At 42.7% G+C, this 27,788-nt stretch overlaps 3 protein-coding genes across 3 annotated transcripts in view; 1 reads left to right on the forward strand and 2 right to left on the reverse strand.

The window, feature by feature from the left end:
- The first annotated feature begins 432 nt into the window (after positions 1-432).
- Positions 433-6,866, forward strand: errfi1a (ERBB receptor feedback inhibitor 1a). Its single transcript, XM_062404677.1, has 4 exons — positions 433-673; positions 3,166-3,372; positions 3,569-3,657; positions 3,830-6,866. The coding sequence occupies exons 2-4, from the start codon at positions 3,221-3,223 to the stop codon at positions 4,831-4,833; spliced, it is 1,245 nt and encodes a 414-aa protein (XP_062260661.1). The 5' UTR covers positions 433-673; positions 3,166-3,220; the 3' UTR covers positions 4,834-6,866.
- Positions 6,867-10,305: 3,439 nt separating this feature from the next.
- Positions 10,306-14,307, reverse strand: LOC133968567 (uncharacterized). The gene is made up of 9 exons (XM_062404692.1): positions 13,138-14,307; positions 12,868-12,992; positions 12,362-12,426; positions 12,065-12,267; positions 11,768-11,933; positions 11,508-11,672; positions 10,799-10,869; positions 10,616-10,698; positions 10,306-10,502 (listed from the first exon to the last, which is right to left on the reverse strand). Exons 1-9 carry the CDS (start codon positions 14,267-14,269, stop codon positions 10,461-10,463), a joined length of 2,052 nt encoding a protein of 683 aa, XP_062260676.1. The 5' UTR covers positions 14,270-14,307; the 3' UTR covers positions 10,306-10,460.
- Positions 14,308-17,620: 3,313 nt separating this feature from the next.
- The window catches only part of LOC133961750 (uncharacterized), a gene marked incomplete at both ends in the record, with an annotated part of 40,110 nt that continues 29,942 nt past the window's right edge, over positions 17,621-27,788 (reverse strand). Inside the window, 4 exons of the mRNA XM_062397080.1 lie at positions 17,621-17,665; positions 23,081-23,152; positions 24,362-24,409; positions 27,335-27,379. Of these exons, the coding sequence (XP_062253064.1) occupies positions 17,621-17,665; positions 23,081-23,152; positions 24,362-24,409; positions 27,335-27,379 (210 nt within the window). The remainder of the gene's footprint in view (positions 17,666-23,080; positions 23,153-24,361; positions 24,410-27,334; positions 27,380-27,788) is intronic.

The raw sequence follows: 27,788 nt of genomic DNA on the forward strand, positions 1-27,788 counted from the left end.
AGAAGGGGTCGTCCACTTACCAGAGGTTTCGTGTGCCAAATAATCCTCCGGCAAAATACTGAACCCTAAATTGCCCTTGATGGCTGTGAGTTATGAGTTCTGTATGATATAGAAAGTGCTTCACGCAGATGCACGGTGTGAGTGAATGGGTGACTGGCAAAACTGTGCCGTCAAGTGTTTTTGAGTAGTAGATCATTTTACCAATGTCGATGAAATACATATTTGCTTTAGAGTAGTGCGTTTGTGGCATTTTACGCATGACCAATAATATCTTTACGTCAATTACTAGGTGACTCTGTGCCAGTCCATCCGAAATCCAGCGTGAGCGGTTAAAGAGACCCTGGCCGCAAAAATGCAGACTGCGCCTTTAAGGGCAAGTGCGCAAAGGCGGAGCCACGGCGCGTCTCCAGGCTTATAAAGCTCCGCTCACGACAATGCTCGACTTGTCTGAAAAAGTGTCACAGTGCAGCCGGAGCGTCAACAATCCGCTGGCGCCCCGATCCTGATGCAATAGGAGTCTGAAGATTAGAGACTCAAAGTGAATCCCCCTCCCCCCCTCCCCTCCTCAACCCTCCAGCACGTCTCCACAGAGGAAGGCAGGAGCGAGGATCTGTATTTACCACGGAGGAGTGTAGGGGGTCAGCCGGCGGAGGGAAGCTGGAGAGTTATTTAGGTGAGTCCACACAGTGATCTGAAATGTCCTGGTGGAGGCTGCTGCTGCTGCTACTGTGGGGATCCTGCCTGTTGTTTTGTATGTTGCTGCCAGCTCCACACATGGATGCAACTTCAGGCTCCTTTAGAAAAAAAAACGTTCTGTCCACGTTTTAAATCTTGCTTTTTTAATTTGTATACGCAGAGAGCCAGAAGCATGGATGATGAATTTGTCTTTCAACTTGAGATTTTTAGGATCTGAAAAAAAAAAAAATCTTAGGGAATAACAAGAAAAAGATTCAGACCGGCTCTAAATTATATATATATATATATAAAAAAGTGAGAATATGTTTGTTTGTATATCTTTGAGGCGCTAGTAAATTATAAACTGGAGTAATTTTCTATTTGGGTCATATCTCAGCGTGTCCTTTCCGCCTAAAGTAAAAGGAAATGATCATTCATTGTGTATCATCATCAGGTGGCCTTGCCAGATAGCTGACTTATGTGTTGTGGTGTGAGTCACCTGCCTGCTAGAGGGATTTTTAACCATTACATTATCTCAATCCGGTAAAGTGAGGGGGTGTGCGCGCTCTTCGCTTGCCGCACAGGTAGAGCGGGTATGGTTGCTCGGAAACCGCTGCAGGGGTGACATGAGCGGGGTGTGAACTGCTGCTCTCGAGGCCTGTGTGTGACTCCACCACCACGCTGCTATCTGCTGGGGTTTGATATCACCGCTCACCCCAGCAGACCTCCTCTCTCCCCAGCAGCCATGTGTCTTCTGCACACACAGATGGAGCCACTCCACCAAAGAACCAGAAAGGCCAGACGCCTATACTAATTATGATTATGATTATAAAAGAAATGGAGGCTCATTCTGTGTTCAAATGGTCAGTATTGGTGACTAACACAATCCCCCCTTAAGAGGGTCAATGCTCTGCATGACTTCACATCATTTGTTTAATCCTGTTGCCTGTAAATGCTCCTATGGTTAACTGCCAGGAAGAACTGTCTTTGCACCTGTTGCAAGAGGAAGCACGGGCCCCTGGGGATTCATTATCGAGGATCATGTTGCTTCCCGTCCCCCGGCCGAACCGAATCGACGGCCCTGGGCGACGGGGGGTGGCGTGCCTTGTTGGGCAGTTTGGCTCGGGCTGATGCCCCAAGCCTTCTTGTTGTTTTAGAGCTTTGTTTCTCGCCAGCTGTCAGGACAGCACATAAATATGGCTCATAGGGGACCAGGAGCGAGGGGGGCCGTGTTCTGCTCAGTCATCACTCCCACATTATAAGGAAGACAGCGTGTCCCCGTGTGTGTGCACACACCTCGTTTGTGGTCTCCAGCAGAGATAACCATGCACCAGGGTTATGGAGGCACCTGTTTCCCTGCATTCTGTAAAACAGGATTAATGCTGTTAAGACTACTGCTGGTCCACTCAAGTCATGAGATTTGCTTCAGCAATGCACGGCTGGTGTCACACTGGATTCAGAGTTGGTGTACGACAAACACACCTATAGTTTACCAATGATATAATATTACACTGTAGACTTGAACATTATATTTTCTGATTTTCCTGGGACATCACAAATGGGATATTCCCCCAAAATGTATCCGGTCTATTGCTGAACCCACAAATATCTCCATGCTGCAGAGTTTCATCCTTTCTGAATATTGTATACATTGTTTTGCTCCACTCCGACACATTCTTGACGTGTCACAGACATTCAGGTGATTTGACATGAGGAGTTCTTGCAACATCAGGTATATCTGTGGTAACAGGAGAGTCCCATCCTCTGCTGTTCTGGACAAGTGAGATTGCAGCAGCAGAGCACAGCACATTCAAGTTTTAAAATAAACCGTAAACCTGTATGGATTCGGCGCTACAGTGTGTAGAAATGCAAATCTGAAAGCTGCTAAAGCTGATTTCCCATCTTGAAATTGAGGTTTGTAAGGGAGTATAGAAATAATCGATTTACTCGATATGCACCTACACCTTTCGAATGGAATACCACATCACTTGAACCATGAATCAATTCACATTCAAGCCCTTCTTGCTCTCTGCATTTACGCCTGATGAAATGTTTCTTTCTCTTAAAGTGCAACAGATCCTAGCAACCGTTTTACTTTGTTGGGGACTTATTTTCGCTGTTGATCAAGTACTTTAATTCTCACTCAGAACATTATAAACAACTCTGTTCTGTCCTCAGGGCGCGTTGGGACACAAGTGTATAAAGGTCCTTTGAAACCAAGCTCCTGTCCTCCCTCTGTTATATGAGATTTGTGTCCTCGCTTGTCATACAAAGACAAGCCCATAACTAAACATTTGCCACCATGGTGGGCAGCAGAGCAGGGGGGGCTTTCTGTGCCTTGTTTTGTTTGTGTAATATCCGTATTTTGTTCTTTCTGGCTTCACTACAGGATGTTATCATGTTCTGCCACATCATCTGTGTCTGTCCATCTGCTTTTGCTTCCAACTTCCTTTAACAGTCATTTTCGGTTGTGTCTTGGCTATGTTGCAGTTCCACCAGAGGCAGGGGCAGCCAGCCGGGCGATCTGAGTGATTCCTGATTTTTGATGCGACCCGAGTGTACCTGGAGCATGTCCACAGTGGGCCTGACTGCCCAGGAGATCTCTTTTCCCATAGAAAACCCCTTCCTGCGGGGCAGCTACTGTCACAGCATGGCTGGATCCAAATCCTCCTGGAGCTACCGCACAGAGCCAAACAAGTGAGTGTTAAGAGGCCAGGACTAGGAGTAATCCATCAGGGGAAGATTGTCAAAAAGGAAAACATTTTCTTTAATTCTATTCTGCATGCCATGCTTAGGTTGTATGGTATGAGTCTGAGTTTATTTGTACATCCCAATCAAACTTTATTAGGTTGGAAAAGCATCTAAAAAGATAATTTTTTTCCCTCTTTAACAGCTTCTACTTCAGTATGGAGAGAGCACACACAGAACACAGCTCTCCAACCCAACTAAAGGGCCGGCCTCCAGCATCTCTAAGTCATGACAGTAAGTGCATGATCAATCACCTTTATATTAAAAGGTCCTCTGAAATAAATACAAATAGGACAGAATAGATTTTCCAGAAATGGAGAGAAAGTTAACAAGATCGCTTGAAGTTGTATAAGTAACAATTGTTGTTAAGGACTCTCCCTCAATTTCCTTTATTTTCCTCTGACAGGACACAGTCCCAACACACAGAGATTACCTCCAAAGAAATGCCGGCCCTCCCATCTCTCCCTGTCCTGCACTGCTGAACCCTCCACCCCAAGTCCTGCCGACGATGACCAGGTGGTCCCCTCATTCCAGAGGCTCTCGGTGTACGAGTGCAGCAGCCCACCGCAGACACCGGGCAGATGCTCCAAGCCTCTGCCCCCAATCCCCCCACAAACAGACTTCTCCCATGAGCAGGCCATAGACAATGAGGTAGAATTTTTCACGAGTACGGACGACAGCTTGTGTCTGGTGTCCGATCAGAGTCCCAAATCGTTTCCTTTTCAGTATAGAGTCCTTGGCCGACGGAGCTTCAGGGACTGCGGGCAGATAAACCATGCCTACTCTTACTACGAGGGCCCATTGAGACCACAAAGCCAGAGACAGCCCCAACAGCACCATCAGATGCATCCTCCACAGGAAGTACGGGAACAGTATGAGCAGCAGCAGCCCCAGCAGCAGCGTCAGGAACCCCCTCAGCCGGTGGTCTGTCAGAGACAGCAGGACAAGGCTCAGAGGAGGCTACGGCGCTCTCACTCAGGCCCGGCTGGATCCTTTAACAAAGCCTCGCTGCGCTTCGCTTGCAACAAACGCTACACCAACAGTATGGATAAACCTGAGGTGCCCCCCCCTATCCCTCCTCGAACAAAGACAGGAGACTACCGCCGCTGGTCAGCAGAGGTCTCATCTGGGGCTTATAGTGACGAAGACAAACCACCTAAGTTGCCCCCAAGGGAACCTTTTTCCAGAGGCAGCTCTCGTACCCCCAGCCCCAAGAGCCTCCCAACATACACTAATGGAGTGATGCCTCCTACCCAAAGCTTTGCACCAGATCCTAAATACGTGAGCTTTCGAGGTTTACGAAGACAAAACAGTGAGGGCTCCCCCTGCATACGTCCTGTAATGGAAAACGGGGAGAAGGTCAGCAACACACATTACTATATCCTGCCTCAGGAGACTCACTTCGTGTAGAGACATTTTCTTCAGAACATGGACAGCTCTGCAGCTCGCAATACAGTAATGTCGGACTGTGACTGCAACACCGGAGGATTTACTCTGATATGAAGTTTTGTTGGAAGTAGCAGAGGACTTTGCTGTACATGAGCAAAAACCACTTGACAAAATGGTGAAACTGGACACTAACAACCCTCAAATTGCTGCTTTTACAGTTAACATTTTGTATGAACCCCTTATGTATTCTGATCTCACAGGGTATGTGCGCACTGTATTCAGTTACTGGTAATGTTGGAGTAGCCGTCACAATCGAGATACCTTACATACAAATCGTATCTCTGATGAGGCTGTGGGCAAAATTCAACACTGTAGACTTTATTTTTGATATGATTTTTATTTTATTGGATGACATTCAATAATGTGCTGTTTTTGCTGATGTTGTGGTTCAGTCAGAAAGGGACAAGCGGGCCTTGGCCCTTGTGTGCTCAGTATTCTGTGTCTGTAAGGTTGAGGCTGTTTGATGCTGCTTACGTATCTCACTGGGGACAGAAGGTCAGTAATGTCACCACAGATCGCTTAATCTATGAAGTCTAAACACAAGGCCAATTACTTTCTAACAAAGTGAAGGATGTTAGTACGCGATTCTCAATTCTGTTTGCTATTATATATCGACACTGATGGCTTCTCCTGCCTTGATGAAGATTCAGTCTTATTCCGGCCTATACTATGTCTGTGTAAAATTGTGTTTCCCACATGGCACATTGTCATGGTACATTTTGTCCTGAGAGAGGGGTACATTACTGGTAGCTATGCATGTTTCCAATGGAATGTCTAGTGCAGCTTACATGGTATAGTTGTCTGAGTGTGTTTGTGTATATTATTTGTGCGTGGACGTGTTTGTACATACGTGCATGTGAACAACAGTCGGAAAAGTGTTGCGGTGATTTGTAAAGGAGTGACATTCTACGGTGAAGTAGATAATTGTCACCATATATGTTACTGTGCTCTGCTTGTTGAGCTCAGCCCTCCTCAAAGTGCACACATTTGTTTGCTTTGTGTCAGTCCCCAGGTCCGTTCTCTCGCACAGAAATCGACCTGTTGATCATAAATGAATGAATGTATGCTCTTCTTACTGAAATTCCGTCAAACAGTTGGTGGAGCTTTTTCTTTTCTTTTTTTTCTTTTTTTTTTTGGTTTTGTTCAAGCTGTGAGTCATTGCTTGGAATGAATTTGCCTCAAATACTACCTCCCTTTGATATTAAATCCTATACTTCATATACTCCCCCATTTTAAATTGTGTCCTATGGCAAAATCATGACATCGTGATCTACAAAACTCGAGGTAAAGGGCTCCAGACGTGACCCGGAATGAAGCTTAAATACGAAGCTACAAAGTCAAGTATCACAGAGTATCCTAAAACCAAGAGTTAGATCAGGCAGTGCTCAGAGATGTAAGGCTAACCTGTTAATACAGACACATTACAAAGACAGTGCAGGGTTTACCTACCTGACACAGACTTTCCTGTTCTGCTCATGCATTCCTGCCTTACATGATTGCAGTGGGTGTGGTCTGAGAGACTTTGGCTGCTGGCAGCCTAGAAAATATATGAACTTTTATTGTCGTAGATTATTCAAGAGGCATCAGGATGATATCGTAAATGTAGCATATGTATTGAAGTAACCCTTGGTGTTCAAATTGGGAAACATAACTGCTAAGGTCAAACGGTCACTGAAGTATACTTCTTCTCTCCCTCCTGCTCACGGACCCTTGCCAACACAATCTTGCTTTTGACTTAAACGTTTTTTTGAGATAAAAAAAGTTTACATCACACACTGATACTATTTAATCTTAAGGTATTCACATGTCTTATTAGAAATGATGAAACTGAATGAAGTTTATTGAGACATAACTTCTCTGCTGTGGTGAAGACATGCACTGGGAGAGTACAGTATGCTGTGTACAGTATTTAACTATTCCATTTGTTATTATGAATAGTCGATAAGTATATAGTCTTTAAAAAAAGAAAGCAAAATAAAGTGACTTATTTATGAGCATGCGTCGTTCCGTTTCTTGAATCTGTCGAGAGTGAAGTGTCAACTCAGCTGTCTGGCCTGTTTTATCACCCACACACACCCTCATGCTGTGCCTTATTGTGACTGGCCTCTATCCAGAGAAAGGAGAGTGACTTACAATGGCCGACTGACAGGTGTACAGTATATGGCCTTCCTCTTCCTTGTTTTTGCAGTCTCCTCTGTCATGACTGATTAGATGCTCTGTGGCAGCCAGTTTTGCGCCAACAAGTTTTTGAAGTACTTAACAATGTTACAAACATTTTACTCCTGACTTGAGTCCATGTGGTTAGGCATGGAGCCGAAACCACAGCGAACGACACATGGCATCAGAGGCCAAATAATTACTCAATACACTGCAATTCAGCTGGACTTACAGCTTCCACCGTCACCTCTCAGCAAGGAAATGACCATTTCTGTACGTTTGCTGTGCGGGTATAGCATTTGATTTTGCATTATTCTCCCATTGAAAACAAGAGGCAGCAGGCGGTACTATCTAGGCCACCTGGCTGCAAACCCTGTCACTTGTTTCCTTCTTCAGCGAGCTGCTAGGGGACAGCATGGGTGGTGACTATGGCAACTCAAAGAAAGACAGGTTGCTCATTTTAAATATAGCCAGCTGGAGGCAAGAAAGATCAAGTGCCAGATGAATTAACTAGGTGTGTGGTTTTCTAAAATTAATAGAAAAGCAACACACATTGTTGCAACCATATACAACTAAAAGGTGCTGTGATGCCAGATGGAAGAACTCATTAGGACTTCACTTTCACTATTTTCATGACCTCTGATCAGAAAGGCACTAGGGATCATAATGATTCTGCGTTAAAGTGAGACCTTTTCTACACCATCTGAAATGTGTGGCTGTTGTCTGTTCTTTCTTTGTCTTTTCAAAAGCCGCAGGTAAATAAAAAACCCTCCTGACTGAGCTTTTCCTCTCTGTTGACACAACTTGAATCTTGGCTGTGTGTTGGCGCTGACTTGTGTTCATCTCAGGTATCGAGGACGAGAGATTTAACTTCCAGTTGACGACATCAAATATATTTTTTTTCCCTCAGTTAATTACAGAGAAATCCTTGGTTGGCACTATTGATGGACTAAACTCATTTTAATTACAATGATTATTACAGTAATTATGATTACTGCATTTCTCATTAATTGCTCCACAGGCTCTGGAGAGTAGTCGGCAGGAAGAGAACATTTCTCTTTGCTGTTTCCGGCTCATAACACAAGTCTGCAGTGCTGCATAGATCTACAGAAAGATTCACTGGTAGAGGGAATACTGTTCAACCAATAACAACCTAATGTGTGACAATGAGAAGTTATAACTAAAACACCAATATAATAAAACTCATATAGTAAATTAGGTAAATGGAAAAAGAGGAGTGATAGAGATTGATCTATATCTGCACTGAAAAACTCAGTGATGAGAAATTGATTTCTGAGTTCTGATACATAGGAAGAGCAAACCGCTATCTTAAGTAAAATGAAGATAATAAAAAAAGAGTTTATGCTCAGATTATTGTTATACTGAAGGATCTAATTCTGAAAGCAATTTGAATTGGAATAAGAAGAATCAAACACAATATACACGCAACAAAAACCATAGTGTAATTTTTGTCTATGCCCCAGATTCACTTTTATTTATTTATCTTGTTAAAAACGTTTACGCTTGTATCTGTTATGTACACGACAGATACTGTGTGCTATATCCTAACCTGTCATATTTCCAACGAGTGGAAAAACTGGAGTTTATATGCTCTGTTGCTTTTATGTGGGATATTTCTGGGTCTTCTGATCTTCATCCCACTTTCCAAATATGCACCTTGATTCGAAAATATGCAAATTGGTTACATTGGTTGCATTGACCAGTTTTTCTGTTTATTTTGGTGTAACTTTTCATTTGCTGTGAAGGGTGGACACAGTTGTGAATATTTAACTCAGGATGAAGTCCTGCTTGTTAAATTTGACCCAGGTCAAAGCGCTTGTTTTGAACATATAGTCCTTCTGTGAACGTAAAGAAACTGGTCACAAATCTGTCTTTGGCCACTAGTTGGAGACAAATTTCCCTTTAGCCTTTCATACGAAAAGACAACGAGAACTCTTTATTTCTGTTATGGATCAGCAACAGAGATTTACAGACGCAGCTTAGGGTGCAGTGGCTGTTTTTTAAAACAAGTGGTCGCTAGGTATAATATTGGACTGCCGTTGAGCTGGGGAACCTGGTTTGCTGTCACTGCAAATTACCACTATTAAGGTTATTTAAGCATGAAGAATTTTCAGATCACTCTATCAAATCATTACAAATTCAATGAAACTCACTTGATTCCTCTGCCTTTCAATATTCCTCCCTCCTAACTTATTACAAAGGCAAAACAGCTAAAAATGTTAATCCATGTATGCCATCTAGTGACAGGGGATAGTAATGACTCAGCGGGACGTCCATAAGCAACCATAACCCATTTTGTGGATAACCAAGCTAATTTGATATGGATCCAAACACAAATCCCCTAAATCTCTCTGACACGGTTGACCTATTGCATGGCTATTGTGTTGACCCAATGTATCAGAATGCTACAAATCAGGGCTACTCGAATATAAGATCTGCACTGGGTCACATGGATTAGACTGCATGAAAATCCATATAATTTCCACTCTCGGGTTTTCACAGTTACGAGCTAATTCAAGTTGTCTGTGTTGTTTCCCATTTCATGTAATTCCTAGAAATGATTCTGTGCACTCTGAGAAGATGTAGACTTGAGGTAAAAACCACCAGACCAAGAATTTGACGATAAAATGTCTGCATGTTCCTGTGTGAAGACGACGTCGCTGAAACAACTCCAGGACAAGCGTTTGAGAAAAAGACAGAACGAACTGTCATGACTCTGGACTTTGCCTCCTGAATGAAGATTGTCTTGGTTTTGATTGTGGAGTGATCTTCTTTGTTTAGCCTGTACCTGGTTTTCCTCGTGATTGGATCTGTGTTCCCCTTGAGTTTTCAGTTTCCTGCTTTATTTTGAAGTTTTGCTCCTTGTGTGTTTCCCTACTTTACTTACAGTCTTTTTCCTGTTTCCTGGGCCCCTGTCATTGTCTGCACCTGTTCCTCATGCGTTTTACCTGTGTCCAATCATCCTGCCTTCCTTGTGTGTATAAGTCTCTGTGCTTCCATTTGTCAGTTTGTCATCTTACATGGCCGTCTCACATCCCTCTCTTGTAAATTATAGTGTTTCCTAGTCTCTTTACAAGTTGTGTTGGGTTTTTGAGTAATTTTGATCACCGCGTTTTTCTGTTTTGGGATTTTGCCTTTTTTTGTGCATTTGGTTATACTTTTGTCCCTGTATTTTTGGTAAAGTAAATGCAAACATTGAAAAACATTAATAAAATAGTTTAAATTAAAACACTGGAGTCTGAATTTGAATGCTCAGTTTTATAGGACACAAGACGCTACAGTCGATTAAAATTGATAAAGCTTAAATAAAATCATCATAAATACTAATAAGTCACTTCATGTGTTATATACACTTGACAACTCTAGCAAATATTCTAATAAAACTATAATTGTCCAGACTAAAGCCTTCATCAGGGGTTGATGTCCCACACCTGTGGATCGTCTGTTGTGACCTGAAGAAACAAGAAGGATCCCATATTAATATCAATATGTTGTATCATGAGCTTACATTTAGTTATAGCTGAGAAGTGTAATAGGAGAATAATAATAAAAAAAAAAGAATTACCTGCACTTGAGTGTCAACATTTCCTATATGTGGTCTATAGGTCTCTGATAAGTAAGGGTCTTTCATTCCCAAGTTATGGTATGCTGTAAAAAGAATGTGATCACGTTAAACCTTGCAAATTTGAAAGTCCTTGCTGGGAAAATTCTAAAATATGCAAACGAATAGAAGAAAGCAAGAACACACCTGAATTAGTGAAGTCAAAGAACTCATCCTCTAAAATAGACAGTCTTCTGTTAAAGGAGCAGCTCCTTTTCCTAAAATGGAGACAGGATGATTAGTTTTACATGTCGGTGTTTGCAGCGTTGACCATCAACATAACTGTACTGGTAAATGCATTTAAAGGGATGGTTCATCCAAATATGAAAATTCACTCTATCTACTCATCCCTATGCCTAACACTTCTGGAGTCTCAGTGGTAAACTTTGTAAGACTAGAATCCAATACAGTTTAAGTCAATGGGGAGTCCATACAGCTCGTGTTGTGTCATCCAAGTGTCCACAAGCCCTGTCATTCATATTCAACTCGATACTCCGTCACTAACATCGTTTTTTCAGCCTTAATGTCCTCTGATATCTGTCAGATGCTAACGTCTGCTAGCATAGCCACTTCTGTCTGACTTTTAGGCTTTAAAACATTTCGAGTCGAATATGACTGTCGGGGCTTCCGGACACTTGGGAGACACTCCACGAGCAGGATGGAGGCATGTTATGTTTTTTCTGTATTATTGTGTCACTAAATTGGGGCACTAATCAACTACGCTGTTTACCCCTGAAACTCAAAGTGTTTTGTGGACTCAAACACTTCACCCACCCTTCCTTGGCACAGGGGCGGGTAGATATTAAGTGAATTTTCATTTCAGAATGAACTATTCCTTTAGGTAATCATAACTCACCAAATTCCTGTATATTTCTTTTTGGCATACACAGCAATGATAATGCCAATCAAGAGCAGGAATACTGCTGCCAATGATCCAAACAGGGCTCCATAGAAAGCTGGACCCCGGCGGAAGAATTCACACTGTGGACCATAAAACTGCTGCAGGCTTGACTCATAGCACCTGGGATGAGAAGAAACAAGAGTGAATTGCATAGATAAAAAGTATATGTTACGAGAATTCAAGTATATTGAATAGAAGTAAATGTTTTGTCTTACCGACATATAGGCCCTTTTTGAATTTCATTGAGGCACTGTCCGTGATGATTGCAGTAATTAGGATCAGTTTTACAATGTCCAGCACACTGCCATTGACCATTACTTATCACAGCAGTGTAATTAGCAAATTGAGTGCAGTCAACATAAGGCTTCAGGTCTGTAATATCTAGAAATACAAAAAAGTGGTTTTTATTTTGTTTGACACTTTTAGTACCATAATGCAAATGTGAACAAATGAAACATATTAAATGAAAAAACTAAAAAGCAGCAAAATGTCAAAGGTAGTAACACACTTACTGTTAACTTCAGGTGATAGGAAGGTGATTTCCTTTAAATTCACACTTCTGTTATCAAAGGCCTGAGAAATCTTATTGAGGTTACTTGTGTTGTTCAAGATATCAGTCAACACCCGCTCAAGCTCAGTGTTGACAAACTGGATTTGTGTTTCATTATTTATATAGCTGTATTCTGCCAGACTCGCTGCAACAACGCTTCCGTTTCTAAAGGAGCAAAATAGATAGAAATTAACCCAAAAACTCAGACTGGATTGAATTAAAAGGTCAGTTAAATCGCTCTAAGTTCAAAGAAACTTACGATAACTTGATGATTTGTACTTTTTCAAAGCTTTGTGGGTCCGCTTCTTTGCATAGGGGTTGAAGCTGGAACATAGTACAAACAGTATTAAAGTTACACAAATTTATGGCAGTAAATAATTTATAGCGGCAGTCACTATAAAACAATTATCTGCAATTATTTTTTAACTCCACCACTTTAAAGGGTAGGATATGAACCAGGGAAGAAGCCATTAACCTTTTAATAAGATTATAATAAGGGGGCAGATCCAGAAAAAAAAAAATCTCTCCCATGGCAAGATATGGCATTAGCCTTGATGGAGGTATGCACTCTCTGAGTATCCTTCAAGTTACAAAAGGATATCATATATCAGAGGATTGTCTTATCTTTTATTTCAGTTTCAATTATTTAAGTTGTGCAGTTTCTGTGTAAAACTGCTGACAGATATCGATTAGTAAAGACAATAAAACCTCACTGGCAGACGTCATGATGATAACATTGTGTAACAATGAAAAAACAATATTTACCTGCAGGACTAATGTGTTGATGAATTCTTGTGATTGAGATGAGTTTAAGTCCTTAAAAGCAAGCTGAAAATCCATCTGGATTGACAAGGTAAAATTTGTTTTTCGTGTTGGTATTGCCGCGGTATCTGCAAAAAAACATGAGACAAGGGGCATTGAGGTTAAAATGCCATTAAATGGACAGTAAAATAGAATATTTCTTTTAATAGAACATTGGATGAAAACAAAAAGGCAAAACACAAAGTATTGCATTATGGAATGAAAAAATCTCACCAATATGAGCGGAGGTGTCATTGATTCCGAAAGAGCAGATATCACCGTAGACAGTATCTAGACATTGGCAATGACAGCGTCCAAGTGTTGAATTGTATTTACAGACACCCATGGCACACTGACAGTCCTCATCTCTACAATGAGGAGTTGTAGATTCAATTACAGTGGTTGAAGAAAAGGTTGTAGAGGTTAAAGCACTTTGCAGGGTTGTTTTTGTAGTTTCAGTAGTCTGCATGGTTGATGCTGGTGTTGAACTGGTAGGTTTGGAAGATGTTGAAGTTGCCAAGGATTCAATTGTTGTCGATTTAGCTGTCGTCTGCTTGGTTGAAGTAAATATGGTTGTTGATCCAGAAGAACTGTGCAGGGTTGTTTTTGTGGTTTCATTAGTCTGGGTAGTTGATGCTGGTATTGAACTGGTAGGTGTGGTAGATGTTGTGGGCGTCATAGATTCACTTGTTGTGGATTCAGCTGACGTCTGCATGGATGAAGTATTTATGGTTGTTGATGGAGAAACACTTTGCAGGGTTGTTTTTGTAGTTTCAATAGTCTGGGTAGTTGATGCTGGTATTGAACTGGTAGGTGTGGTAGATGTTGTGGGCGTCATGGATTCACTTGTTGTGGATTCAGCTGATGTCTGCATTGATGAAGTCAATATGGTTGTTGATGGGGAAGCACTTTGCAGGGTTGTTTTCAGGGTTTCATTAGTATGGGTGGTTGATACTGGTATTGAACTGGTAGCTGTGAAGGAAGTTGTTGGTTTCAAGGATTCACTAGTTGTTGATTCAGCCGATGTCTGCGTTGATGAGGTAAGTATGGGTACGGATACCGGAGCACTTTGCAGAGTTGTTTTTGTAGTTTCAATAGTCTGGGTAGTTGATGATGGTATTGAACTGGTTGGTGTGGTAGATGTTGTGGGTGTCATGGATTCACTTGTTGTTGATTCAGCTGACGTCTGCATGGATGAAGTATTTATGGTTGTTGATGGAGAAGCACTTTGCAGGGTACTCTTGGTAGTTTCAGTATTATGGGTAGTTGATGCTGGTATTGAACTGGCAGGTGTGGTAGATGTTGTGGGAGTCATAGATTCACTTGTTGTTGATTCAGCTGACGTCTGCATGGATGAAGTAAACATGGTTGTTGATGGAGAAGCACTTTGCAGGGTACTCTTTGTAGTTTCAGTATTCTGGGTAGTTGATGCTGGTGATGAACTGGTTGGTGTGGTAGATGTTGTGGGCGTCATAGATTCACTTGTTGTGGATTCAGCTGACGTCTGCATGGATGAAGTATTTATGGTAGTTGATGGGGAAGCACTTTGCAGGGTTGTTTTTGTAGTTTCAATAGTCTGGGTAGTTGATGCTGGTATTGAACTGGTTGGTGTGGTAGATGTTGTGGGCGTCATGGATTCGCTTGTTGTTGATTCAGCTGACGTCTGCATGGATGAAGTATTTATGGTAGTTGATGGGGAAGCACTTTGCAGGGTTGTTTTTGTAGTTTCAATAGTTTGGGTAGTTGATGCTGGTATTGAATTGGTTGGTGTGGTAGATGTTGTGGGCATCATGGATTCACTTGTTGTTGATCCAGCTGACGTATGCATGGATGAAGTAAACATGGTTGTTGATGGAGAAGCACTTTGCAGGGTACTCTTGGTAGTTTCAGTATTCTTTGTAGATGATGCTGGTGATGAACTGGTTGGTGTGGTAGATGTTGTGGGCGTCATGGATTCACTTGTTGTGGATTCAACTGATGTCTGCATGGATGAAGTATTTATGGTTGTTGATGGAGAAGCACTTTGCAGGGTTGTTTTTGTAGTTTCAATAGTCTGGGTAGTTGATGCTGGTATTGAACTGGTTGGTGTGGTAGATGTTGTGGGCGTCATGGATTCACTTGTTGTGGATTCAGCTGACGTCTGCATGGATGAAGTATTTATGGTAGTTGATGGGGAAGCACTTTGCAGGATTGTTTTTGTAGTTTCAATAGTTTGGGTAGTTGATGCTGGTATTGAACTGGTAAGTGTGGAAGACGTTGTGGGTGTCATGGATTCACTTGTTGTTGATTCAGCTGACGTCTGCATGGATGAAGTAAACATGGTTGTTGATGGAGAAGCACTTTGCAGGGTACTCTTGGTAGTTTCAGTATTCTGGGTAGTTGATGCTGGTGATGAACTGGCAGGTGTGGTAGATGTTGTGGATGTCATAGATTCACTTGTTGTGGATTCAGCTGATGTCTGCATGGATGAAGTATTTATGGTAGTTGATGGGGAAGCACTTTGCAGGGTTGTTTTTGTAGTTTCAATAGTTTGGGTAGTTGATGCTGGTATTGAACTGGTTGGTGTGGTAGATGTTGTGGGCATCATGGATTCACTTGTTGTTGATTTAGGTGACGTCTGCATGGATGAAGTAAACATGGTTGTTGATGGAGAAGCACTTTGCAAGGTACTCTTGGTAGTTTCAGTATTCTGGGTAGTTGATGCTGGTGATGAACTGGCAGGTGTGGTAGATGTTGTGGGTGTCATAGATTCACTTGTTGTTGATTCAGCTGACGTCTGCATGGATGAAGTATTTATGGTTGTAGATGGAGAAGCACTTTGCAGGGTACTCTTGGTAGTTTCAGTATTCTGGGTGGTTGATGCTGGTGATGAACTGGTTGGTGTGGTAGATGTTGTGGGCGTCATGGATTCGCTTGTTGTTGATTCAGCTGACGTCTGCATGGATGAAGTATTTATGGTAGTTGATGGGGAAGCACTTTGCAGGGTTGTTTTTGTAGTTTCAATAGTTTGGGTAGTTGATGCTGGTATTGAACTGGTTGGTGTGGTAGATGTTGTGGGCATCATGGATTCACTTGTTGTTGATTCAGCTGACGTCTGCATGGATGAAGTAAACATGGTTGTTGATGGAGAAGGACTTTGCAGGGTACTCTTGGTAGTTTCAGTATTCTGGGTAGATGATGCTGCTGATGAACTTGCAGGTGTGGTAGATGTTGTGGGTGTCATGGATTCACTTGTTGTGGATTCAGCTGACGTCTGCATGGATGAAGTATTTATGGTAGTTGATGGGGAAGCACTTTGCAGAGTTGTTTTTGTAGTTTCAATAGTTTGAGATGTTGATACTGGAATTGAAATGGTAAGTGTGGTAGACGTTGTGGGCGTCATAGATTCACTTGTTGTTGACTCAGCCGAAGTCTGCATGGATGAAGTTTTTATGGTAGTTGATGGGGAAGCACTTTGCAGGGTTGTTTTTGTAGTTTCAATAGTTTGAGTTGTTGATACAGGAATTGAACTGGTAAGTGTGGAAGACGTTGTGGGCGTCATAGATTCACTTGTTGTGGATTCAGCTGATGTCTGCATTGATGAAGTATTTATGGTTGTTGATGGAGAAGCACTTTGCAGGGTGGTTTTTGTAGTTTCAATAGTCTGGGTAGTTGATGCTGGTATTGAACTGGTAGGTGTGGTAGATGTTGTGGGCGTCATGGATTCACTTGTTGTGGATTCAGCTGATGTCTGCATTGATGAAGTCAATATGGTTGTTGATGGGGAAGCACTTTGCAGGGTTGTTTTCAGGGTTTCATTAGTATGGGTGGTTGATACTGGTATTGAACTGGTAGCTGTGAAGGAAGTTGTTGGTTTCAAGGATTCACTAGTTGTTGATTCAGCCGATGTCTGCGTTGATGAGGTAAGTATGGGGACGGATACCGGAGCACTTTGCAGAGTTGTTTTTGTAGTTTCAATAGTCTGGGTAGTTGATGATGGTATTGAACTGGTTGGTGTGGTAGATGTTGTGGGTGTCATGGATTCACTTGTTGTTGATTCAGCTGACGTCTGCATGGATGAAGTATTTATGGTTGTTGATGGAGAAGCACTTTGCAGGGTACTCTTGGTAGTTTCAGTATTATGGGTAGTTGATGCTGGTATTGAACTGGCAGGTGTGGTAGATGTTGTGGGAGTCATAGATTCACTTGTTGTTGATTCAGCTGACGTCTGCATGGATGAAGTAAACATGGTTGTTGATGGAGAAGCACTTTGCAGGGTACTCTTTGTAGTTTCAGTATTCTGGGTAGTTGATGCTGGTGATGAACTGGCAGGTGTGGTAGATGTTGTGGGTGTCATAGATTCACTTGTTGTGGATTCAGCTGACGTCTGCATGGATGAAGTATTTATGGTAGTTGATGGGTAAGCACTTTGCAGGGTTGTTTTTGTAGTTTCAATAGTCTGGGTAGTTGATGCTGGTATTGAACTGGTTGGTGTGGTAGATGTTGTGGGGGTCATGGATTCACTTGTTGTGGATTCAGCTGACGTCTGCATGGATGAAGTATTTATGGTAGTTGATGGGGAAATACTTTGCAGGGTTGTTTTTGTAGTTTCAATAGTTTGGGTAGTTGATGCTGGTATTGAACTGGTAAGTGTGTTAGACGTTGTGGGTGTCATGGATTCACTTGTTGTTGATTCAGCTGACGTCTGCATGGATGAAGTAAACATTGTTGTTGATGGAGAAGCACTTTGCAGGGTACTCTTGGTAGTTTCAGTATTCTGGGTAGTTGATGCTGGTGATGAACTGGCAGGTGTAGTAGATGTTGTGTGAGTCATAGATTCACTTGTTGTTGATTCAGCTGACGTCTGCATGGATGAAGTAAACATGGTTGTTGATGGAGAAGCACTTTGCAGGGTACTCTTTGTAGTTTCAGTATTCTGAGTAGTTGATGCTGGTGATGAACTGGCAGGTGTGGTAGATGTTGTGGGTGTCATAGATTCACTTGTTGTTGATTCAGCTGACGTCTGCATGGATGAAGTATTTATGGTTGTAGATGGAGAAGCACTTTGCAGGGTACTCTTGGTAGTTTCAGTATTCTGGGTGGTTGATGCTGGTGATGAACTGGCAGGTGTGGTAGATGTTGTGGGTGTAATAGATTCACTTGTTGTGGATTCAGCTGACGTCTGCATGGATGAAGTATTTATGGTAGTTGATGGGGAAGCACTTTGCAGGGTTGTTTTTGTAGTTTCAATAGTCTGGGTAGTTGATGCTGGTATTGAACTGGTTGGTGTGGTAGATGTTGTGGGCGTCATGGATTCACTTGTTGTTGATTCAGCTGACGTCTGCATGGATGAAGTAAACATGGTTGTTGATGGAGAAGCACTTTGCAGGGTACTCTTGGTAGTTTCAGTATTCTGGGTAGTTGATGCTGGTGATGAACTGGCAGGTGTGGTAGATGTTGTGGGCGTCATAGATTCACTTGTTGTGGATTCAGCAGATGTCTGCATGGATGAAGTATTTATGGTAGTTGATGGGGAAGCACTTTGCAGGGTTGTTTTTGTAGTTTCAATAGTCTGGGTAGTTGATGCTGGTATTGAACTGGTTGGTGTGGTAGATGTTGTGGGCATCATGGATTCACTTGTTGTTGATTTAGGTGACGTCTGCATGGATGAAGTATTTATGGTTGTAGATGGAGAAGCACTTTGCAGGGTACTCTTGGTAGTTTCAGTATTCTGGGTAGTTGATGCTGGTGATGAACTGGTTGGTGTGGTAGATGTTGTGGGCGTCATGGATTCGCTTGTTGTTGATTCAGCTGACGTCTGCATGGATGAAGTATTTATGGTAGTTGACGGGGAAGCACTTTGCAGGGTTGTTTTTGTAGTTTCAGTATTCTGGGTAGATGATGCTGGTGATGAACTGGCAGGTGTGGTAGATGTTGTGGGTGTCGTGGATTCACTTGTTGTGTATTCAGCTGACGTCTGCATGGATGAAGTATTTATGGTAGTTGATGGGGAAGCACTTTGCAGGGTTGTTTTTGTAGTTTCAATAGTCTGGGTAGTTGATGCTGGTATTGAACTGTTTGGTGTGGTAGATGTTGTGGGCGTCATGGATTCACTTGTTGTGGATTCAGCTGACGTCTGCATGGATGAAGTAAACATGGTTGTTGATGGAGAAGCACTTTGCAGGGTACTCTTGGTGGTTTCAGTATTCTGGGTAGTTGATGCTGGTGATGAACTGGCAGGTGTGGTAGATGTTGTGGGTGTCATAGATTCACTTGTTGTTGATTCAGCTGACGTCTGCATGGATGAAGTATTTATGGTTGTAGATGGAGAAGCACTTTGCAGGATACTCTTGGTAGTTTCAGTATTCTGGGTAGTTGATGCTGGTGATGAACTGGTTGGTGTGGTAGATGTTGTGGGCGTCATGGATTCGCTTGTTGTTGATTCAGCTGACGTCTGCATGGATGAAGTATTTATGGTAGTTGATGGGGAAGCACTTTGCAGGGTTGTTTTTGTAGTTTCAATAGTCTGGGTAGTTGATGCTGGTATTGAACTGGTTGGTGTGGTAGATGTTGTGGGCATCATGGATTCACTTGTTGTTGATTTAGGTGACGTCTGCATGGATGAAGTAAACATGGTTGTTGATGGAGAAGCACTTTGCAAGGTACTCTTGGTAGTTTCAGTATTCTGGGTAGTTGATGCTGGTGATGAACTGGCAGGTGTGGTAGATGTTGTGGGTGTAATAGATTCACTTGTTGTTGATTCAGCTGACGTCTGCATGGATGAAGTATTTATGGTTGTAGATGGAGAAGCACTTTGCAGGGTACTCTTGGTAGTTTCAGTATTCTGGGTAGTTGATGCTGGTGATGAACTGGTTGGTGTGGTAGATGTTGTGGGCGTCATGGATTCGCTTGTTGTTGATTCAGCTGACGTCTGCATGGATGAAGTATTTATGGTAGTTGACGGGGAAGCACTTTGCAGGGTTGTTTTTGTAGTTTCAATAGTTTGGGTAGTTGATGCTGGTATTGAACTGGTTGGTGTGGTAGATGTTGTGGGCATCATGGATTCACTTGTTGTTGATTCAGCTGACGTCTGCATGGATGAAGTAAACATGGTTGTTGATGGAGAAGCACTTTGCAGGGTACTCTTGGTAGTTTCAGTATTCTGGGTAGATGATGCTGGTGATGAACTGGCAGGTGTGGTAGATGTTGTGGGTGTCGTGGATTCACTTGTTGTGTATTCAGCTGACGTCTGCATGGATGAAGTATTTATGGTAGTTGATGGGGAAGCACTTTGCAGGGTTGTTTTTGTAGTTTCAATAGTCTGGGTAGTTGATGCTGGTATTGAACTGGTTGGTGTGGTAGATGTTGTGGGCATCATGGATTCACTTGTTGTTGATTTAGGTGATGTCTGCATGGATGAAGTAAACATGGTTGTTGATGGAGAAGCACTTTGCAAGGTACTCTTGGTAGTTTCAGTATTCTGGGTAGTTGATGCTGGTGATGAACTGGCAGGTGTGGTAGATGTTGTGGGTGTCATAGATTCACTTGTTGTTGATTCAGCTGACGTCTGCATGGATGAAGTATTTATGGTTGTAGATGGAGAAGCACTTTGCAGGGTACTCTTGGTAGTTTCAGTATTCTGGGTAGTTGATGCTGGTGATGAACTGGTTGGTGTGGTAGATGTTGTGGGCGTCATGGATTCACTTGTTGTGGATTCAGCTGACGTCTGCATGGATGAAGTATTTATGGTAGTTGATGGGGAAGCACTTTGCAGGGTACTCTTTGTAGTTTCAGTATTCTGGGTAGTTGATGCTGGTGATGAACTGGTTGGTGTGGTAGATGTTGTGGGCGTCATGGATTCGCTTGTTGTTGATTCAGCTGACGTCTGCATGGATGAAGTATTTATGGTAGTTGATGGGGAAGCACTTTGCAGGGTTGTTTTTGTAGTTTCAATAGTTTGGGTAGTTGATGCTGGTATTGAACTGGTTGGTGTGGTAGATGTTGTGGGCATCATGGATTCACTTGTTGTTGATTCAGCTGACGTCTGCATGGATGAAGTAAACATGGTTGTTGATGGAGAAGCACTTTGCAAGGTGCTCTTGGTAGTTTCAGTATTCTGGGTAGTTGATGCTGGTGATGAACTGGCAGGTGTGGTAGATGTTGTGGGCGTCATAGATTCACTTGTTGTTGATTCAGCTGACGTCTGCATGGATGAAGTATTTATGGTTGTAGATGGAGAAGCACTTTGCAGGGTACTCTTGGTAGTTTCAGAATTCTGGGTAGTTGATGCTGGTGATGAACTGGTTGGTGTGGTAGATGTTGTGGGCGTCATGGATTCGCTTGTTGTTGATTCAGCTGACGTCTGCATGGATGAAGTATTTATGGTAGTTGATGGGGAAGCACTCTGCAGGGTTGTTTTTGTAGTTTCAATAGTTTCGGTAGTTGATGCTGGTATTGAACTGGTTGGTGTGGTAGATGTTGTGGGCATCATGGATTCACTTGTTGTTGATTCAGCTGACGTCTGCATGGATGAAGTAAACATGGTTGTTGATGGAGAAGCACTTTGCAGGGTACTCTTGGTAGTTTCAGTATTCTGGGTAGATGATGCTGGTGATGAACTGGCAGGTGTGGTAGATGTTGTGGGTGTCGTGGATTCACTTGTTGTGTATTCAGCTGACGTCTGCATGGATGAAGTATTTATGGTAGTTGATGGGGAAGCACTTTGAAGAGTTGTTTTTGTAGTTTCAATAGTTTGAGTTGTTGATACTGGAATTGAACTGGTAAGTGTGGTAGACGTTGTGGGCATCATAGATTCACTTGTTGTTGACTCAGCCGAAGTATGCATGGATGAAGTATTTATGGTAGTTGATGGGGAAGCACTTTGCAGCGTTGTTTTTGTAGTTTTAATAGTCTGGGTAGTTGATGCTGGTATTGAACTGGTTGGTGTGGTAGATGTTGTGGGCGTCATGGATTCACTTGTTGTGGATTCAGCTGACGTCTGCATGGATGAAGTATTCATGGTTGTAGATGGAGAAGCACTTTGGAGGGTACTCTTGGTAGTTTCAGTATTCTGGGTAGTTGATGCTGGTGATGAACTGGCAGGTGTGGTAGATGTTGTGGGTGTCATAGATTCACTTGTTGTGGATTCAGCTGACGTCTGCATGGATGAAGTATTTATGGTAGTTGATGGGGAAGCACTTTGCAGGGTTGTTTTTGTAGTTTCAATAGTTTGGGTAGTTGATGCTGGTATTGAACTGGTTGGTGTGGAAGATGTTGTGGGTGTCATGGATTCACTTGTTGTTGATTCAGCTGACGTCTGCATGGATGAAGTAAACATGGTTGTTGATGGAGAAGCACTTTGCAGGGTACTCTTTGTAGTTTCAGTATTCTGGGTAGTTGATGCTGGTGATGAACTGGCAGGTGTGGTAGATGTTGTGGGCGTCATGGATTCACTTGTTGTTGATTCAGCTGACGTCTGCATGGATGAAGTATTTATGGTAGTTGATGGGGAAGCACTTTGCAGGGTTGTTTTTGTAGTTTCAATAGTTTGGGTAGTTGATGCTGGTATTGAACCGGTTGGTGTGGTAGATGTTGTGGGCATCATGGATTCACTTGTTGTGGATTCAGCTGACGTCTGCATGGATGAAGTATTCATGGTAGTTGATGGGGAAGCACTTTGCAGGGTTGTTTTTGTAGTTTCAATAGTTTGGGTAGTTGATGCTGGTATTGAACTGGTTGGTGTGGTAGATGTTGTGGGCATCATGGATTCACTTGTTGTTGATTTAGGTGACGTCTGCATGGATGAAGTAAACATGGTTGTTGATGGAGAAGCACTTTGCAAGGTACTCTTGGTAGTTTCAGTATTCTGGGTAGTTGATGCTGGTAATGAACTGGCAGGTGTGGTAGATGTTGTGGGCATCATGGATTCACTTGTTGTTGATTCAGCTGACGTCTGCATGGATGAAGTAAACATGGTTGTTGATGGAGAAGCACTTTGCAGGGTACTCTTGGTAGTTTCAGTATTCTGGGTAGATGATGCTGGTGATGAACTGGCAGGTGTGGTAGATGTTGTGGGTGTCGTGGATTCACTTGTTGTGTATTCAGCTGACGTCTGCATGGATGAAGTATTTATGGTAGTTGATGGGGAAGCACTTTGAAGAGTTGTTTTTGTAGTTTCAATAGTTTGAGTTGTTGATACTGGAATTGAACTGGTAAGTGTGGTAGACGTTGTGGGCATCATAGATTCACTTGTTGTTGACTCAGCCGAAGTATGCATGGATGAAGTATTTATGGTAGTTGATGGGGAAGCACTTTGCAGGGTTGTTTTTGTAGTTTCAATAGTCTGGGTAGTTGATGCTGGTATTGAACTGGTTGGTGTGGTAGATGTTGTGGGCGTCATGGATTCACTTGTTGTGGATTCAGCTGACGTCTGCATCGATGAAGTATTCATGGTTGTAGATGGAGAAGCACTTTGGAGGGTACTCTTGGTAGTTTCAGTATTCTGGGTAGTTGATGCTGGTGATGAACTGGCAGGTGTGGTAGATGTTGTGGGTGTCATAGATTCACTTGTTGTGGATTCAGCTGACGTCTGCATGGATGAAGTATTTATGGTAGTTGATGGGGAAGCACTTTGCAGGGTTGTTTTTGTAGTTTCAATAGTTTGGGTAGTTGATGCTGGTATTGAACTGGTTGGTGTGGTAGATGTTGTGGGCGTCATGGATTCACTTGTTGTGGATTCAGCTGACGTCTGCATGGATGAAGTATTTATGCTAGTTGATGGGGAAGCACTTTGCAGGGTACTCTTTGTAGTTTCAGTATTCTGGGTAGTTGATGCTGGTGATGAACTGGCAGGTGTGGTAGATGTTGTGGGTGTCATAGATTCACTTGTTGTGGATTCAGCTGACGTCTGCATGGATGAAGTATTTATGGTAGTTGATGGGGAAGCACTTTGCAGGGTTGTTTTTGTAGTTTCAATAGTTTGGGTAGTTGATGCTGGTATTGAACTGGTTGGTGTGGTAGATGTTGTGGGTGTCATGGATTCACTTGTTGTTGATTCAGCTGACGTCTGCATGGATAAAGTAAACATGGTTGTTGATGGAGAAGCACTTTGCAGGGTACTCTTTGTAGTTTCAGTATTCTGGGTAGTTGATGCTGGTGATGAACTGGCAGGTGTGGTAGATGTTGTGGGCGTCATGGATTCACTTGTTGTTGATTCAGCTGACGTCTGCATGGATGAAGTATTTATGGTTGTAGATGGAGAAGCACTTTGCAGGGTACTCTTGGTAGTTTCAGTATTCTGGGTAGTTGATGCTGGTGATGAACTGGTTGGTGTGGTAGATGTTGTGGGCGTCATGGATTCGCTTGTTGTTGATTCAGCTGACGTCTGCATGGATGAAGTATTTATGGTAGTTGATGGGGAAGCACTTTGCAGGGTTGTTTTTGTAGTTTCAATAGTTTGGGTAGTTGATGCTGGTATTGAACTGGTTGGTGTGGTAGATGTTGTGGGCATCATGGATTCACTTGTTGTGGATTCAGCTGACGTCTGCATGGATGAAGTATTCATGGTAGTTGATGGGGAAGCACTTTGCAGGGTTGTTTTTGTAGTTTCAATAGTTTGGGTAGTTGATGCTGGTATTGAACTGGTTGGTGTGGTAGATGTTGTGGGCATCATGGATTCACTTGTTGTTGATTTAGGTGACGTCTGCATGGATGAAGTAAACATGGTTGTTGATGGAGAAGCACTTTGCAGGGTACTCTTGGTAGTTTCAGTATTCTGGGTAGATGATGCTGGTGATGAACTGGCAGGTGTGGTAGATGTTGTGGGTGTCGTGGATTCACTTGTTGTGTATTCAGCTGACGTCTGCATGGATGAAGTATTTATGGTAGTTGATGGGGAAGCACTTTGAAGAGTTGTTTTTGTAGTTTCAATAGTTTGAGTTGTTGATACTGGAATTGAACTGGTAAGTGTGGTAGACGTTGTGGGCATCATAGATTCACTTGTTGTTGACTCAGCCGAAGTATGCATGGATGAAGTATTTATGGTAGTTGATGGGGAAGCACTTTGCAGGGTTGTTTTTGTAGTTTTAATAGTCTGGGTAGTTGATGCTGGTATTGAACTGGTTGGTGTGGTAGATGTTGTGGGCGTCATGGATTCACTTGTTGTGGATTCAGCTGACGTCTGCATGGATGAAGTATTCATGGTTGTAGATGGAGAAGCACTTTGGAGGGTACTCTTGGTAGTTTCAGTATTCTGGGTAGTTGATGCTGGTGATGAACTGGCAGGTGTGGTAGATGTTGTGGGTGTCATAGATTCACTTGTTGTGGATTCAGCTGACGTCTGCATGGATGAAGTATTTATGGTAGTTGATGGGGAAGCACTTTGCAGGGTTGTTTTTGTAGTTTCAATAGTTTGGGTAGTTGATGCTGGTATTGAACTGGTTGGTGTGGTAGATGTTGTGGGCGTCATGGATTCACTTGTTGTGGATTCAGCTGACGTCTGCATGGATGAAGTATTTATGGTAGTTGATGGGGAAGCACTTTGCAGGGTACTCTTTGTAGTTTCAGTATTCTGGGTAGTTGATGCTGGTGATGAACTGGCAGGTGTGGTAGATGTTGTGGGTGTCATAGATTCACTTGTTGTGGATTCAGCTGACGTCTGCATGGATGAAGTATTTATGGTAGTTGATGGGGAAGCACTTTGCAGGGTTGTTTTTGTAGTTTCAATAGTTTGGGTAGTTGATGCTGGTATTGAACTGGTTGGTGTGGAAGATGTTGTGGGTGTCATGGATTCACTTGTTGTTGATTCAGCTGACGTCTGCATGGATGAAGTAAACATGGTTGTTGATGGAGAAGCACTTTGCAGGGTACTCTTTGTAGTTTCAGTATTCTGGGTAGTTGATGCTGGTGATGAACTGGCAGGTGTGGTAGATGTTGTGGGCGTCATGGATTCACTTGTTGTTGATTCAGCTGACGTCTGCATGGATGAAGTATTTATGGTTGTAGATGGAGAAGCACTTTGCAGGGTACTCTTGGTAGTTTCAGTATTCTGGGTAGTTGATGCTGGTGATGAACTGGTTGGTGTGGTAGATGTTGTGGGCGTCATGGATTCGCTTGTTGTTGATTCAGCTGACGTCTGCATGGATGAAGTATTTATGGTAGTTGATGGGGAAGCACTTTGCAGGGTTGTTTTTGTAGTTTCAATAGTTTGGGTAGTTGATGCTGGTATTGAACTGGTTGGTGTGGTAGATGTTGTGGGCATCATGGATTCACTTGTTGTTGATTTAGGTGACGTCTGCATGGATGAAGTAAACATGGTTGTTGATGGAGAAGCACTTTGCAGGGTACTCTTGGTAGTTTCAGTATTCTGGGTAGATGATGCTGGTGATGAACTGGCAGGTGTGGTAGATGTTGTGGGTGTCGTGGATTCACTTGTTGTGTATTCAGCTGACGTCTGCATGGATGAAGTATTTATGGTAGTTGATGGGGAAGCACTTTGAAGAGTTGTTTTTGTAGTTTCAATAGTTTGAGTTGTTGATACTGGAATTGAACTGGTAAGTGTGGTAGACGTTGTGGGCATCATAGATTCACTTGTTGTTGACTCAGCCGAAGTATGCATGGATGAAGTATTTATGGTAGTTGATGGGGAAGCACTTTGCAGGGTTGTTTTTGTAGTTTTAATAGTCTGGGTAGTTGATGCTGGTATTGAACTGGTTGGTGTGGTAGATGTTGTGGGCGTCATGGATTCACTTGTTGTGGATTCAGCTGACGTCTGCATGGATGAAGTATTCATGGTTGTAGATGGAGAAGCACTTTGGAGGGTACTCTTGGTAGTTTCAGTATTCTGGGTAGTTGATGCTGGTGATGAACTGGCAGGTGTGGTAGATGTTGTGGGTGTCATAGATTCACTTGTTGTGGATTCAGCTGACGTCTGCATGGATGAAGTATTTATGGTAGTTGATGGGGAAGCACTTTGCAGGGTTGTTTTTGTAGTTTCAATAGTTTGGGTAGTTGATGCTGGTATTGAACTGGTTGGTGTGGTAGATGTTGTGGGCGTCATGGATTCACTTGTTGTGGATTCAGCTGACGTCTGCATGGATGAAGTATTTATGGTAGTTGATGGGGAAGCACTTTGCAGGGTACTCTCTGTAGTTTCAGTATTCTGGGTAGTTGATGCTGGTGATGAACTGGCAGGTGTGGTAGATGTTGTGGGTGTCATAGATTCACTTGTTGTGGATTCAGCTGACGTCTGCATGGATGAAGTATTTATGGTAGTTGATGGGGAAGCACTTTGCAGGGTTGTTTTTGTAGTTTCAATAGTTTGGGTAGTTGATGCTGGTATTGAACTGGTTGGTGTGGAAGATGTTGTGGGTGTCATGGATTCACTTGTTGTTGATTCAGCTGACGTCTGCATGGATGAAGTAAACATGGTTGTTGATGGAGAAGCACTTTGCAGGGTACTCTTTGTAGTTTCAGTATTCTGGGTAGTTGATGCTGGTGATGAACTGGCAGGTGTGGTAGATGTTGTGGGCGTCATGGATTCACTTGTTGTTGATTCAGCTGACGTCTGCATGGATGAAGTATTTATGGTTGTAGATGGAGAAGCACTTTGCAGGGTACTCTTGGTAGTTTCAGTATTCTGGGTAGTTGATGCTGGTGATGAACTGGTTGGTGTGGTAGATGTTGTGGGCGTCATGGATTCGCTTGTTGTTGATTCAGCTGACGTCTGCATGGATGAAGTATTTATGGTAGTTGATGGGGAAGCACTTTGCAGGGTTGTTTTTGTAGTTTCAATAGTTTGGGTAGTTGATGCTGGTATTGAACTGGTTGGTGTGGTAGATGTTGTGGGCATCATGGATTCACTTGTTGTTGATTCAGCTGACGTCTGCATGGATGAAGTATTTATGGTA

This window comes from Platichthys flesus, chromosome 2 (genome assembly GCF_949316205.1).
Source record: "Platichthys flesus chromosome 2, fPlaFle2.1, whole genome shotgun sequence".
NCBI classification, from domain to species: domain Eukaryota; kingdom Metazoa; phylum Chordata; class Actinopteri; order Pleuronectiformes; family Pleuronectidae; genus Platichthys; species Platichthys flesus.

Coding starts and splice junctions, on each gene's coding strand:
- errfi1a (XM_062404677.1), top strand. CDS start 3,221: ATGCGACCCGAGTGTACCTGGAGCATGTCCACAGTGGGCCTGACTGCC. Junction 3,373..3,568: donor TACCGCACAGAGCCAAACAA/GTGAGTGTTAAG, acceptor CCTCTTTAACAG/CTTCTACTTCAGTATGGAGA. Junction 3,658..3,829: donor AGCATCTCTAAGTCATGACA/GTAAGTGCATGA, acceptor TTCCTCTGACAG/GACACAGTCCCAACACACAG.
- LOC133968567 (XM_062404692.1), bottom strand. CDS start 14,269: ATGTTTACTTCATCCATGCAGACGTCAGCTGAATCAACAACAAGTGAA. Junction 12,993..13,137: donor TGACACCTCCGCTCATATTG/GTGAGATTTTTT, acceptor GTTTTTTTGCAG/ATACCGCGGCAATACCAACA. Junction 10,699..10,798: donor CTTTGACTTCACTAATTCAG/GTGTGTTCTTGC, acceptor TTCTTTTTACAG/CATACCATAACTTGGGAATG.